The sequence below is a fragment of the Schistocerca gregaria genome, chromosome 2 (genome assembly GCF_023897955.1).
Source record: "Schistocerca gregaria isolate iqSchGreg1 chromosome 2, iqSchGreg1.2, whole genome shotgun sequence".
NCBI lineage: Eukaryota > Metazoa > Arthropoda > Insecta > Orthoptera > Acrididae > Schistocerca > Schistocerca gregaria.
The window spans coordinates 192,891,577-192,908,421 of NC_064921.1; the positions used below are offsets into that span (position 1 = coordinate 192,891,577).

Below are 16,845 nucleotides of genomic sequence, written 5' to 3' on the forward strand. Positions count from 1 at the left end.
GTTGGCTTTAATGTGTTTCCCTTGTTTTGAATAAATACCTAACATTGTGCAGTAACCCTAGAAAGACAGCCATATGACAACGTACGTAAAACATAACCATACGCAGGCGATGTAGGTTACCTTTCTAGAGTTAATAATACAAAAATCGCTTTTCTTAATAAATTCAGTTACCCAGATTGTCGATTATAGGATTGAGTTACGCCAACAATTAGTCCGGTCAATCGAGCCTGTCAAGTGTGAGTGAAATTGGGGAAACTCGACACGTGTTCGGCCAGCACGACAGACACAGCTACCGCCGCAGGCCGGCAGCGGACTACTGTGCGGTGCGGTGGGCGCCGCCGCACCCCCACCACCGGCAGCGGCGCGCCTGCGCAGTGGCGCCCGCGGCGGCGGCGCGCAGGCGACGCTGCCCGCCCGTGCTGCCGCGCGGCGGCGGGTGGGCGCACTAGGGCGCCGTGGGCCGTGGCGCGCCGTCCAGGTGAGAGCGCGGTGTCTGGAGGAGCGAAGCGAGCGCGCGCGCCCATCCCCCGGCCGGCCGAGGCGCGGGCAGCAGCGAGAGCAGCCACAGCCAGCAGCTGACGGCAGGCCATGGCGCTCTGACCGCCGGCAGCCACCCACACGCGGACATGCGGCCCCTCCTGGTCGCCGTCTGCCTGCTGCTCGTCTCGCCCATCACCGGACACTGGTGGTGAGTAGCGCTTCGCCTGCCTACCCCCCACCCCCTGCCGCGCCCTGCTTCCCGGAAGGCGCCACCCGGAGAATGACAACGCGGTGCGCCGCGGATTCCACTGGCCGGCGCCTAATTGCCCTCTGCGGGTGGCCGCCCGGGCCGCACGCATCGCCAGCGGCTCCGCCAATAGAAGGCCATCTCTCGTAGTTCTAACGATAAGGCACTAATTGCTAATTATTTTTTCGTACGCCGCATTTAGTGCTTTACCTGGGTGTTTTAATAGGCCGCAAACACTCGTCTCTCATGCCTATTGCACTTATCTGCATATCCATCAGAGTTCCCGGTGCAATGTATAAAATCGAGGAATAATCACATATGTATATATAACATTTTAGTATTGTAGCTTTTCTGTAGGCACACGTCACTACTCTCTGTACCGCCGTATTCGTGGAATAATGAACGAAAGTTTCTCTAAACTACTTGGATCACTCATAACTACAATCTTTTCAGCACTGTACACCGTTCCGATATTCAGAATTTTATGAGTATAGAAGTATATACAGTGTTTTATTTGTGACGGTACAGTAGCCTGTACTGGTGTCCTGACGAAAAAAAAAAAAAAAGATCAGAACTGCAGATTTCGAGATGTCGTTCACGCTTTTAAAGTGGTCGGAAAAGCATTAAAATAACATTTTAAGAAGTCTAATTTCAGAAACACACCCAAAAAATCACAGTTCTGGAACCTCGTTTTTTACTAAATAAGCAATATATCGACCACCTAGGGACTACGACGCACTTATAACATTTATGACCGTTGCTGTTAATTATTTTTTCTCTCGCTCCGTTTTTCGACAAAGCACGCACTTTTCTAGCGCCGCATTCACCTGATCATTTGGCACAAGTCGTTCGATTTTGGCCCGGAAAGTCTGAAAAGTCACTAAAGCCATATTGAAAATTTTTACTTTATCCGTGTCTGCAGATTGTATTTTGCATTTTTCTTTGTCTTCTTTACTCTTTTTCTAACAGCTTTTCGATTCACGTGCCACTATTTGTTATCTTCGGTATCGTGTCGTAGACATTGATCATATGTTTCGTCCACATATACAGCGGTTTTATTTATGCAGCCGTGACAGTTTGTAAAAACTGTAAGTGTATTTAAATTTGCTCAAAGGTTGTCAATCGTAAAATTTGTTTCCTGCTTAACTACGAAGTACTGAAGTGCTTCTATAGAACTGGCATAGAATTAAAGTATAAGGGCAGAGACAATGTTTAACTTAAGCAGTCCGACAATCTTCATGAACCTATCGGTAGTAGATGCTAACAGACTATACAATTCGTACAACCACGCGGGAAAAAACACCTACCTGATCATTATATTCTAGCCACAGTAATAATGTTAGTGGTGTTGTAACAGTGGTTAAATACGATAATGTTGATGTGAATCACAATTTATTTGGGTGCTGATCGGTTTTCCAGTGTTTCCGTACTATCGACAATGTCGGGCGTTGATTGCTTTCTTCCTCATGCCGTTTTAAGCTATTGAGTTTGTGTTATAACACATTTTTCTTCACAAATATTTTGGCTTCACTGATAATATTCGTGCAAATACAAATTCTGAATAAAATCTTTGTAAAATTGTCCGCCACAGCTTGCACAACAGACGTGTTGTTGTAGCCACACCAAGCTGTTAAAACTTCGTGTTTTAGAATGTATGCTAATTATAATAACCAAATAAAATAAAACTTAACGGCTTCGTGAGGCTACTTAAACAAAATTTTTAAATGCATGAATATGTTCTTATCCTAGATCCGACCTTCAGTAATAAAACCATTTTTTTTCCAAGAATATCTCAAATTTTTATTAAAATGTGCCATTCAGGCATTAAGATATATAGTTAAATAGAATAAAATGATAAATCAAATCTTTTAGGTTGTTGCCTGAAAACTGCGGTGTCATTTCCTTCAAACGTAAAAGAGATCTTGTGGCTTAACAACACAATACCCTCTGTAATGACACGTCGAAAACCGAATATTGCTCTTACGGACAGCTAGGTGATTTGTACGCAGCGTGCGTCTGAAGTGTACCTTAATGTCATCATACATGAAAATATATAGTAGTACTGAAAATTTTATATGTGAAGACAGTAAAACTTAAACTTTTTAGCCATCCTGCCTCTTTCCACAAATTATCTAAGACTTTGCAAATACTACATGCCCTATAATATCGACCAAAAGTTTGCCATGCGTTCGTTCCGTAACAATATTAAAACTTATCTTAGAGTATGCTACAAATCAGAAATTGCTCTTTTTAAATCAATTCATGCTCTACACCTGCAAGTACATGTGTATTCTTTCATTTCGAGTAACTATCTATTGCGTGCGGGTTCACTGGAATATGTTTCATTGTGAATGACATTTCTTACCGTGAGATCGATATGCAAAAATGTTTATGAAGCAATTGATGAATGAACGCAACGATACCGAGTGAGAATCATTGTTGTGCCTAAATGCATAGATGAGCACAATGCGCGTTTGTCGATGATATTAATATTTGGTAAATGGTTCGAGTTATAGGGATCCATAAGCATTTTCTACGGTTAATCTTGGTAAGTTTTTATTTCAGAAAATGTGAAAAATTGCTATGGAAATTCAATGAATCAAAATGTTTTTCTTTTTCCATATTTTTTCGGATGTTGGCAGCTTTCAAGAAGAAGGAACGTGCCGCGAATAATCGTAGAAAGAGCAGAGAAACGACTTAAGTGTAATTATGCGGGCTGCTGCAAATTTACGTGGTACTGCAAGTAAAACTGCGATTCGCTGGATGCCTGTTTTATTTCGTCTGGCAGCGTATCAAACATTTAACCGATTAAACACTATTACATCATTTTGCCACTCTTGTCTCTAACTTACGAACTAAAATTTTTTTAAAAAAGTAGTATGTTCCATTCAAAACATTACTTCTGCTGTGTGTCTATTGAAGCAGAAGGTTACGAATCCTATATGCTTGTTGGAATATCGCTAACGACCATATCGGATGACGTCCACGGAATTTTCGACAAAAGGCTTTCCAGGACGTACGCCATCTCAAGAAACAGCGAGACCCAAGCGTTCAAGTAGATTGAAAATTCTATCAGAACTGCTCAAAAATGTAAGTTTTTAAAATAAAAGCCGGGGCTTACCAAGCTAGTGCCACGCTGTCGTTCAGAGTTGCGATGTGGTACGAGTGCTGATGTGCGCTGGTTTAACTTCCGCCACATGTCGTCCGCTAAAGGAAAATTTCTGTGGGATCTGTAGAAAACGAAACACAATACTGTCTCCGAATTCGGTTATGGAATCCCTTACAGAGAATTTCGCACACAGAACGTTATACTCAGCCATATGTAAACTAATGGAATATCTCATACAAAAACAACGTGTTCAAATATAAAGAAGCAAACTGAGAAGCTACAATTTTTGATGAAAATACCTGTTTCGAAAAACCATTATGATAAGAAGTGATAAAAATTAACTCTAGATATTTTACTGTATTTCTGTATTTCTGAACTTCGACAAGAAGGTGCCACTAGTCCGTATTATTTACTTATTTTTCTTTTTATTTGTGGTCAGGAATGTTGTGTAATTTACCGCGAGCGCTGTGTAAAGTAGTGAACTATTGGGTTGGCACAAGACTTGATTACGTAATTGGAAGATGTCCGCATAACCTGAATTTCCATCACATAAGCTACAAATCCGACCAACTTCCTTGTGGTTTGTTGTTGCAAATGTTAACAGAGAACTCAGTCCAGAAAAATATCATGCGTGATTTATATCACGTGTGTGTACGTTGCAGTAATCTGAGAAACATTTACCATACTAGTTTGGAAATCCATTTCTCTGACCCGTAAATTTATCGCTAGTATCAATGCAGACATCTTGTAATATTTCGACGTCAAGATAATAACCTATAAAACTCGATATTTAATGTCCTACTGAAAGCAATACATGTCGCATGTCTAATATTGAGTGGCAATGTAAATGCTGATACAGCAACACCTAACTTCAGGTGCCAAGTTCTAAATTATTTCGCTATTAATATTGAGATGTAGTTCTTTTCGCTTTTTTTTCTAAGTTTATAGTTAATGAGGACTTCGTCTCTTTTTTTCCAGACGCGTGAACGTTTTTTAGGATACCTGATTGTTCGCATTACGCGTAACGGAAAGTCTCTATTGCTACTGCCTCTCATGGTATTGTTTTGCGTATACGAATAAAACTTAAGAGAAAAATGAAGCAGAGTAAGTCATCTTATCAACTTAGGAATCTCTGAATCACATGAGAGTTTTGAGATGATACAGAACAACTGCCAGAGGTTTTTGGAATAGTATAGAAACAGTAAATTTTGGTCTCCTCCCGGAATCCTACCGTTCGACCGAATAGGGTTACATGAGTGTAGAATCAGAAAGTATTTTAGTTTGCTGTCTAGTGACAGTTGTAGTTAGGCAATAACTAAAATGCAAGTATCTTTGGCCGGCACATTATGGTTGCAGCAGTTCGACATCCACATTATGTAGAGATCAAACAAAGCACTGTCGATATGAATCTTAAAATTTCTTAGTGTGTCATTACATCTCCTTTATAAATCGGTGCGCTGCGGACTTGCAGCTGATGGTAATGCAGTATTCAACCCGAGAACAGTAGGCAATTACTACAATTTTAAATTGCAGTAGTTTACAAGAAAACTCTTTATACATGTTGCACATAATTTTTGTATTTTACTCACCCACCCAAACACTTTACGGCTTTTTAACAAGGCACCTTCTGTGGGTGCCCTGGAATATCACCTGATTTTTCTCTGTATCATATATTGGTTATAGACACCGATAGATAGGCACACACACACACACACACACACACACACACACACACACACACACACACACACACACAAAACACACGTGCACGCGCAAGTGCACACACAAATTTCTCGACACACATACAATTAGACAAAAAACAATTGCGATCAAATAATCGGGAAAGTTGCCCGTACTTACAGATAACACGCTAGACACGTAACTGGCAGTTGAAATGTTATGTTACGAAACCACAGTCGGTTTACCACATGAGAGAAAGATGCACAGTTATATTAAGTAATGAGTTAGACAGTTTACTGCAAGTACGTTTTAGTTTTATTACAAAAACTTTTCAGGAACCGTCTTTATATCCGTAACCAATACGTGAGGAGAAAATGTCATGAAATATTTCAGTGCACACTGAAGATGCTTTATTAAAAAGTAGATACGTGTCTGGATGCAGAAATAAAATAAAAAATTAATATGCAGCATTCAAAACGCGTTTTCCTTGAAAATTTATACACAGCTGCTGTAAAAAATGGCCACCACATGGAATTTCTTGCTAACTTATTATTTTGCTTTCACTGTGATTTTACTCTTAGAATACTAAGTTAGAGGGGGGGTGAGGAGGAGGGGGGGAGTTGCATTTTCATAGTTACCAAACCGCCGTAAAGGGTAATACTCCACTTTTATTAAAAGGAAATAATAATTTATGGATTGGTGTTGTTGTTGTTGTGGTCTTAATTCCTGAGACTAGTTTGATGCAGCTCTCCATGCTACTCTATCTTGTGCAAGCTTCTTCGTCTCCCAGTAACTACTGCAACCTACATCCCTCTGAATCTGCTTAGTGTATTCGTCTCTTGGTCTCCCTCAACGATTTTTACCCTCCACGCTGCCCCCCAATACTAAATTGGTGATCCCTTGATGCCTCAGAATATGTCATACCAACCGATCCCTTCTTCTGGTCAAGTTGTGCCACAAACTCCTCTTCTCCCCAATTGTGTTCAATACCTCCTGATTAGTTATGTGATCTACCCATCTAATCTGCAGCATTCTTCTGTAGCACCACATTTCGAAAGCTTCTATTCTGTTCTTGTCCAAACTATTTATCGTCCACGTTTCACTTCCATACATGGCTACTCTTCATTCTAATACTTTCAGAAACGACTTCCTGACACTTAAATCTATACTCGATGTTAACAAATTTCTCTTCTTCAGAAACGCTTTCATTGCCATTGCCAGTCTACATTTTATATCCTCTCTACTTCGACCACCAACCGTTCAACTGCTCTTCTAAGTCCTTTGCTGTCTCGGACAGAATTACAATGTCATCGGCGAACCTTAAAGTTTTTATTTCTTCTGCATGGATTTTAATACCTACCGCGAATTTTTCTTTTGTTTCCTTTAGCGCTTGCTCAATATACAGATTGAATAACATCGGGGAGAGGCTACAACCCTGTCTCACTCCTCTCCCAACCACTGCTTCCCTTTCATGTCCCTCGACTCTTATAACTGCCATATGGTTTCTGTACAAATTGTAAATAGCCTTTCGCTCCCTGTATTTTATCCCTGTCACATTCAGAATTTGAAAGAGAGTATTCCAGTCAACATTGTCAAAAGCTTTCTCCAAGTCTACAAATGCTTGAAACGTAGGTTTGCCCTTCCTTAATCTAGCTTCTAAGATAAGTCGTAAGGTCAGTATTGCCTCACGTGTTCCAACATTTCTACGGAATCAAAACTGATCTTCCCCGAGGTCGGCTTCTACTAGTTTTTCCATTCGTCTGTAAAGAACTCGAGTTAGTATTTTGCAGCTGTGACTTATTAAACTGATAGTTCGGTAATTTTCACATCTGTCAACACCTGCTTTCTTTGCGATTGGAATTATTATATTCTTCTTGAAGTATGAGGGTATTTCGCCTGTCTCATACATCTTGCTCACCAGATGGTAGAATTTTGTCAGGACTGGCTCTCCCAAAGCCGTCAGTAGTTCCAATGGAATGTTGTCTACTCCGGGGGCCTTGTTTCGACTCAGGCCTTTCAGTGCTCTGTCAAACTCTTCACGCAGTATCGTATCTCCCATTTCATCTTCATCTACATCCTCTTCCATTTCCATAATATTGTCCTCAAGTACATCGCCCTTGTATAGACCCTCTATATACGCCCTCCACCTTTCTGGTTTCCCTTCTTTGCTTAGAACTGGGTTTCCATCTGAGCTCTTGATATTCATGCAAGTGGCTCTCTTTTCTCCAAAGGTCTCTTTAATTTTCCTGTAGACAGTATCTATCTTACCCCTAGTGAGATAAGCCTCTAAACCCTTACATTTGTCTTCTAGGCATCCCTGCTTAGCCATTTTGCAATTCCTGTCGATCTCATTTTTGAGACGTTTGTATTCCTTTTTGCCTGCTTCATTTACTGCCTTTTTATATTTTCTCCTCTCATCAATTCAATATTTCTTCTGTTACCCAAGGATTTCTACTAGCCCTCGTCTTTTTACCTATTTGATCCTCTGCTGTCTTCACTACTTCAATCCTCAAAGCTACCCATTCTTCTTCTACTGTATTTCTTTCCCGCATTCCTGTCAATCATTCCCTAATGCTCTCCTAGAAGCTCTCTACTACCATATTAAGTACAAAATATCCTGTTGTATTCCCTACCGCAACCGTAACTTTTACGAGGGCTTAGTAATCTAGGCTTAATATCGGCTGTCACCGGCTGGCTCCTCAGCAGTGTTGTTCTGTACCACAAGGTTTTACATGTTTGAAGGGTCCCACTGTAAATACGGGGTAAACAAAGAGGTGACAAAACGGAGAGAGTGTCGTTGTTTTGCTGTGCCGCTGAGGGAAGCTCCCCGGCCTCTGCCTCTCGTCCGTCGACAGCCGCGGCGAGTGACGGACGCGCGCGCCACCATAACACGACGCACCGCAACGCAAGACACCATAACAAAGCACGGGGCTCCGCCAACAGCCGGACAAGGGGGCGGCGGCGCTGCGGTCGGCCGCAACACACGAGGCCGGCGCGCGCCTAATTGACCCCTGACCCGCGGCCGGCAATTGTCACATGAGGAATCTGCAAAACAAGCCCGGCCAGCTGACCGGCCGGCCAGTGGCTGGCTAACTGGCGCGCGTGCGCCCAGATTTGGGCCGCAAATGGGGCAGCAACTCCCTATCCGGCCCTTCGACCATAAATACAGGGTGTTACAAATAGGTACGGCGAAACTTTCAGGAAACATTCCTCACACACAAAGAAAGAAAATATGTTATGAGGACATGTGTCCGGAAACGCTTAATTTCCATGCTAGAGCTCATTTTGGTTTCGTTAGTATGTACTGTACTTCCTCGATTCACCGTCAGTTGGCCCAATTGAAGGAAGGTAATGTTGACTTCGGTGCTTGTGTTGACATGCGACTCATTGTCCTACAGCACTAGCATCAAGCACATCAGTATCTAGCATCAACAGGTTAGTGTTTATCACGAACGTGGTTTTGCAGTCACTGCAATATTTACAGATGTGGAGTTGGCAGATGCCCATTTGATGTATGGATTAGCACGGGGAAATAGCCGTGGCGCGGTACGTTTGTATAGAGACAGATTTCCAGAACGATAGTGTCCCGACAGAAAGACGTTAGAAGCAATTGATCGGCGTCTTAGGGAGCACGGAACACTCCAGCCTATGACTCGTGACTGGGGAAGACCTAGAACGACGAGGACACCTGCAATGGACGAGGCAATTCTTCGTGCAGTTGACGATAACACTAATGTCAGCGTCAGAGAAGTTGCTGCTGTACAAAGTAACGTTGACCACGTCAGTGTATGGAGAGTGCTACGGGAGAACCAGTTGTTTCCGTACCATGTACAGCGTGTGCAGGCACTATCAGCAAAGATTGGCCTCCACGGGTACACTTCTGAGAATGATTCATTCAACAATGTGTCAATCCTCATTTCAGTGCAAATGTTCTCTTTACGCATCAGGCTTCATTCCAACGTTATCAAATTGTAAATTTTCACAATCAACATGTGTAGGCTGACGAGATTCCGCACGCAATTGTGCAGTCAGGTCATCAACACAGATTTTCTGTGAACGTTTGGGCAGGCATTGTTGATGATGTCTTGATTGGGCCCCATCTTCTTCCACCTACGCTTAATGGAGCACGTTATCATGATTTCAAAGGGGATACTCTACCTGTACTGCTAGAACATGTGCCTTTACAAGTACTACACAGCATGTGGTTCATGCACGATGGAGCTCCTGCAAATTTCAGTCGAAATGTTCGTACGCTTCTCAACAACAGATTCGGTGACCGATTGGTTGATAGAGGCGAACCGATTCCATGGCCTCCACGCTCTCCTGACCTCAACCCTCTTGACTTTCATTTATGGGGCATTTGAAAACTCTGGTCTACGCAACCCCGGTACCAAATGTAGAGACTCTTCGTGCTCGTATTGTCGACGGCTGTGATACAATACGCCATTCTCCAGGGCTGCATCAGCGCATCAGGGATTCCATGCGACGGAGGGTGGATGCATGTATCCCCGCTAACGGAGGACATTTTGAACATTTCCTGTAACAAAGTGTTTGAAGTCACGCTGGTGCATTCTGTTGCTGTGTGTTTCCGTCCCATGATTAATGTGTTTTGAAGAGAAGTAATAAAATGAGCTCTAACATGGAAAGTAAGCGTTTCCGGACACATGTCCTCATAACATATTTTCTTTCATTGTATGTGAGGAATGTTTCCTGAAAGTTTGGCCGTACCTTTTTGTAACACCCTGTATAATAGACTGGCCCTGACGTCATTTTCGTGGCTCCAACATCTCTGGGCTAAAGTCACGTGAATGTTGGCAAAACATGGTTGTTTCGTGTTGCGCTTATGGCTGTACTCAGCGTTTTGTCGGGGGAAACGGCATTACATTTCACGTGTAAGTGTTTCTATGATAGTGCAGATGCGTTTATTGAAATCTGCTGAAATGACTTTAATATGTTTTTTTTTTTTTTTACACTTGAAATAGAGTATCACGTAAATTAAAGTGTCGAAAGTGATGCCTGTAAAGTCAGACTCATATTACATTCTAGAAAGTATCTGTGATAATTCGGTTACAGAAGTAAGTATAGCTGTTTCTCGTTCCTACTCATAGGTACCCTATGGATGAAAACCGAAGGCAGCTTTGGATACAGGCCCTGAAACGGAAAAACTTTAAGCTATCTGCACATACACGCCTTTTTGTATTTACAAGTGAAATTATAATAAGGTAAAAGCACCTATGGTCTACACATGAATAGAATTTTTTCTACCTTCTAATATTATTAAATTAAAAAAAAGGTTCAAATGGCTCTGAGCACTATGCGACTTAACTTCTGTGGTCATCAGTCCCCTAGAACGTAGAACTACTTAAACCTAGAACCGCACGGCCACAACGGCCGGATATTAAATAAATGTAGGCCCCAAAATTATTTTCAGAAACTTCAAAGTCTCACCTTTCATCTAAAATATCATTTTTTTAACTGATCTTGTAAACTTTTGTAAAAATAGTAGGAACTGAACCTTTGAAATGCACCTAAAACTGATACTCTAAAAAGGACCTGCTTCTAAAGTCGACAATTTTGGCACCTATAGCTGACATAATACCGATATCCCATTTTCTTTCATAAGTGACTAGAGCTCGAAACGCGGCGAATCCAATGTTTAAAGTTTTGACTCGAGCCCACTCTTACTGTTTAAAACAATTTTAAAGACATTTTACTTTAATTGCTAGCTCATAGTAACTTCGTCCCGCTGCCCATCAGAGTGGCGTTCGATGTATTTGTTAGATTTGATAAATGGTACTGTGAACAAATCCAGGTCAAATGTAATTCTGACATATTTTTTCGCAAATAAAAAAGTAATTTTTGTTGGAAGCGTTTGGCAGTCAATTGAGAAATGTGGATAAAATACGATATGAACATAGGATGACAGACCGCTGATTTGAAATCCCGCCACGTTTTGCCAACAGTCTCGTGGTTTATGTTGGAGCCACACCAGGCCCTATAGCTTCTGCACAGCAAGGTGAGTCTACTAGTGTCTATGGTCGAAAAGCCGGCCACACTCCCAGCGATGACGATCACTCTGCTTACCAGGCTACACGTCGAAACAGCACCCTTGTTGCTAGCTAAATAGTCCAAGAGTTATGGAGAAATGATCGCAAAAATCATTAACTGAAAACAAAAAATTTAAGTGTATAGGAAATTAAGTTTTAATTAGAGTTTCTCTTTCATGAAACTCATTCCTAGATGGCGACTATGGCCAAAAAGATCCGCGAAGTTTGCAAGAATCTTTATTTCTTAATCCAGCTGACCCGGCGAACTCTGTTCCGCCTTAAAGCCAATAAATAATCAGATTTTGGATGTTAAGTTCAATTTTTTATCAGGAAATACAAATAAAAAAATTAAGTATTTTAATGATTCTTTGTTCTTTATGTTTTTTGGCGCATAGCTTCCACTATTCAAGTAAGGTCCTTGTGATACACGACATATTTTTGTTTTATTATCAGGCGCAAGCACAAACAACGCAGATGGTCTTCCGACCCGTGACCATGCCACATATAACTGACCATGTGAAAAACACCGAAATTCCAGATTTAAACCACAAACTTTCGAGGATTGGCCTTGTGTTTTGTTTGTTAATGGTCATGGCGCAATGCAATATGGATCGGATATTGAAATCTTTTAAACTCAAACGTCATATCGGTTGGGATCATCGGGATCCCCGGAATGAGAACTTCCTCACCTTCGAATTTTCCTTTGAGCATCGTCGCGTAAATAACATTGTTCATCAATTTACTTACCACCAAACGCGTACCGTTGCACAGTTTTGGTTGTTTATCTGTCGAAGCATGACTACTACGGAGCCAACTTTTAGGCGTAAATTGTGCGGTGGTAAGCCAGGCATATCCAAGGAGTTTGAAATTTCAATTGGATAGTTGGTGGCTTCATCTTCATTTGTGGCACAGTCAATAGATTTGAATGAATGGATTTTACCAGTTATCTCATTCTGAATTATGTAGTTTAGGTCATCTACATCTTTATTCTTAGCCGCTAAAATTGCTCTCTCACTCACAATACTTAACCATAGAAGTTTAGCTGTCTTTTGCGTTTTGTTATTCCATGTCAGATGCGTTTGTGTTATACCTTGTTTTGTAGTGACGTTTAGCTGACATCTGCGTTTTTGTTATGACACGTTTTATAGCGGTCGAACGGGATAAAAAGTATCCTATGTCCGTCTCCTGGTTCTAAGCTACCTCTCCACCAATTTTCAGCCACATCGGTCCAGCCATCGTTTAGCTGACATTTGCATTTTGTTATTCCATGCCAGATGCGTTTTTGTTATACCACATTTTATAGCGTCGAAGGGAATAAAAAGTATCCTATGTCCGTTGCCTGGTTCTAAACTACCTCTCCACCAATTTTCAGCCAAATCGGTCAAGCCATTCTTGAGTTATAATGTGTGTAACTAACTCGACTTTCTTTTATATATATATATAAAGTGTAAAACTATACCTCCAATCGAAATATGTTAAATGAGAAAGTTGTAGGGGTTAAAAAGATCTATGGATTCATTTTTATCAGTATCGATAGATTTTCTGGGCTTCAAGATGCGAGGTCCGTTCAAAAAATTCCGGAACTTTGTCCACAAAAATTTTTCTGCGTTTGCTTTTTTCTTGTTGTGCATGGTGGTCTTGGAAATATTTTCCTCCACAATGCGAAGTTTCCTTTATCTCGTCTGTCGTTGAAATTCTTCCTCCTTTAATGGGATTTTCAACTTTGGAAATAAAGTGCGCAGGGGTCAGGTCTGGAGATTATGGAGGATGTGGCAGCACAGTGGTTTCGTTTTTTGTGCGACAGTAACGCACCAACAGGGATGAATGCGCGGGTGCGTTATCGTGATGCAGGAGCCATGAATTGTCTCGCCACGTGTCAGGCCCTTTCCTTTTCACATTTCATGATAGGATCCAACTGAAATGTTATGTTCTGCTACGTACTATTTCTCGGACAGTCAGTCTTCGATTGGCGCGCCCAGGAGCGTCGTCGGTAGATGTCGAACGACGTTCCAAACGAGGATCGTCTTTCACTTCCGTCCGGCCTGTAAACCATGTGAAACATTCTTAATACCGAGCACGGCTTAAGCACTCATCACCGTAGGCTTCCTGCATCATGCCGTGTGTCTCTGTGTAGGTTTTCTTGAGTTTCGCTCAAAATTTAATGCAGACGAGTTGCTCCTCAAACTCTACCGCGTCGAAATTTGTCAATTGTGCGACACAACACTCTACTCAGTACAGCGCTGAACAATAACTGGCATACATGCAACAATGAAAGTTCCCGCAGTTACACATTAAACACAGGCCTGTACAGGGTTGCCAACCGCATTTCCCTCCAATACACCACTGGCGCGAAATTACGAATGTTCCGGAATATTTTGAACAGACCTCGTATATCAAAAAAGAGTTAAAAATAGGGTTCTGTATAACTCTTTAACATTCGCGTTCCCATACTTACTATTTACAGTAAATGTAGTTCGTGGTATTTCAAAAAAATCACTTGTTAAAAAAATTAAAAATATTAATTATTTTTCGATATATATTGATATTTTGAAAAGAAAGGCACTCCGGTAATTGGCTAGAACTTTTGAGCAAATGGTCCTATAGTAACCGTTTTAGGCTCATATTTCGGTTCCAGACGGTCGTAAAAAAATTGTTTTTAATTCGTGAAAAATTTTCTGAAATTTCTTTCTTTAAAAGTTACTGTCATCAAATAAAAATTGAGATAGATGAAGAAACACGCCCAACAACAGTACAAGTTTTTCGAAGTCATTTTTTGATTCTTACAACTAACAAAATCAGTTATTTGACAGCATGGTAACAAAATTCTTCACGAAGAAATGAGCCTAAAACGTTACCGTAGCTCTCTTTGCTGAGAAAATTTACCAAACTACCGGATGCGACTTTCTTCAAAACAGCGACGTATGCCTTAAATAATTAATGATGTTTTAATTTTTCAAACAAGTACTTTTTCGACTTACCTCGTGCTATACTTACTGTAAATGGCAAGAATGGGAATTTTGATGGTAACGACTTACAAAGAACCCGAATTTTACTGGTATTTTCACTATATCTCGAAATGTAACGAAGCAATCGAGACTTGCAGAAAAGGAATCGACAGATATTTTTAAGCTCTATAACTTTCTCATTTAATGTTTTTACTGATTTAAGAAAAAGTGTCTTTTGAAATTTCGTGGATTTTTTTGGCCACGTTCTCCAACTTGGATCGAGTTTCACGAGAAGAAATTCTATTTAAAATTTAAATTCCTATACGCTCATTTTTTTGTTCCAAATATAATATTAGGCCATCACAGAATGCTTGTTGGACTAAAATAGCGTGCCCAAGCTGAAGCAGAAGCTCAGCGCATCGTATCGGAAGAAAACATGTCATTGCTCGTTACGCAGTGCAGTTTTTACCAGTGACCACGTAATAATTTCAGCGTTGGCACGTTTTTTTCTGACAAGGAAGTGCGTAACCTCGATCACTCAGAGCCACACGAAAATGAGCCTACAATATAAATCACTCATCCCACAAACAGTGGTCTGAGCCGTTTGCATGCAACACGCAAATGTTTTCTGCTAGCGCTATCCGACGGTGGTATGTTGCAATTACTCAGGTTGTATGAAAAGTATAACTGTAGTAGACAGCCGTCTTTTGGAGTGTTCGGTTGGGGGTTACAGTGTAAAGAGTGCACATCGGTATCAAGAGGCGATATAATCCCGGTAATGGTGTCAAAATGTTAGAGGCAAAGTTGCGAAGTGCTGAATGTGGAAACGTAATCAGCGTCGAAGATGAGGAGTTCGCGAATATGTTGTATAGCGTAATAATCCACAAATACAGTGGAGATGACACAGAAATGCAAGATACACTGGACAGATATAATGATTTTGATGGTCAGGAAGAGACCATACCTCAAGTAGGCTCGTCCAGCGGAACATACTTGCCTCTCCAGAGAAGCTGCAACCTTTAAGTAGAAGTGACGCTGAATGTGAAAAAGCGGCCTTAGGCGGAGATGCATTGTTGTTCTTTTCCACTTTGCTTGAACAATTATCTGAAAAGTCACATTTGCACGGTAAAGACCAAATAGCATGCAACGCTCGCAGGTCAGTAGAAAACGTTTGCTGTTTTCAGCCGGGGGAAATACAGCAGTAGGTCGCAACATTGAAAAACGTGTGGATTTGGTCCTAATACATTGTTAATTTGTTTCTTGCATTACCAGAGTTCCTCTCTTAGACCTTGGGTAAGTGATCATTCAAATTGCTCTCTCCCTCTCCTCCCCTCCCTCCCTCCCTCTCCCCCCCCCCCCCTCTCTCTCTCTCTCTCTCTCTCTCTCACACACACACACACACACACACACACACACACACACACACACACCGAGTAGGGTGTTGTCACAGTGGTTAGCGCAGTGGACTCGCATTCGGGAGGACGATGTTCCAAACCCGCGCCCGACCACCCAGATCAAGGTTTCCCGTGATTTCCCTAATTCGCTCCAGGCAAATACCGGGATTGTTCCTCTGACAGGCCACGACCGATTTCCTATCTCATTCTTGACACAATGCGAGCTAGTTCTCCGTCTCTAATGACCTAGATGTCGACCGGACATTAAACTCAAACTTCCTTCCTTTCTTTAAATTTCTCTTGTGGAAGATTGTCGATTTTGTATATGAATGGCTCATGTCACTGTTTTTAGGATGGGTTTGTTTATGTTCTAGCCCAATTTTGTGTAGTTCTAAGCGTTCGAGGTCATGCACTTCCCTCATCAGAGGTTTCTCTACCATGCCCCTTCATTCTCTCTCATACGTCTCTTCTCAGAAATGCCAAATAAAATGTAAAGATGGAAATTTAAAAAAAAATGATTTTCAGAACACCAACCATATATTGGAGTGCGTCCGTAAGAGTTTTACACAAAAGCAATGAATGACAAACTATTTTGGTAACAGATGTTATTATTATTCCTTAAAATATTCACCTTTATAAAAAATTAGATTTTACTTTCATTAGAAGCGATATCGAAAATAAGTTTTTGGTTCAAATGGTTCAAAGGGCTCTGAGCACTATGGGACTTAACACCTGAGGTCATCAGTCCCCTACAGCTTAGCACTACTTAAACCTAACTAACCTAAGGACATCACACACATCCATACCCGAAGCAGGATTCGAACCTGCGACCGTAACGGTCACCCGGTTCCAGACTGAAGCGCCTAGAACCGCACGGCCACACCGGCCGGCGAAATTATTTTTTACACTCTGCTGTTGGTAACGAGAAATCTTAGTTCCGGAA

General features: G+C 41.4%; 1 protein-coding gene across 1 annotated transcript in view; it reads left to right on the forward strand.

The window, feature by feature from the left end:
• The first annotated feature begins 472 nt into the window (after positions 1-472).
• Positions 473-16,845, forward strand: part of LOC126336660 (protein Wnt-6) — a 584,338-nt gene continuing 567,965 nt past the window's right edge. Inside the window, exon 1 of the mRNA XM_050000601.1 lies at positions 473-688. Coding sequence (XP_049856558.1) covers positions 627-688 — 62 coding nt within the window. The 5' untranslated portion in view covers positions 473-626. The remainder of the gene's footprint in view (positions 689-16,845) is intronic.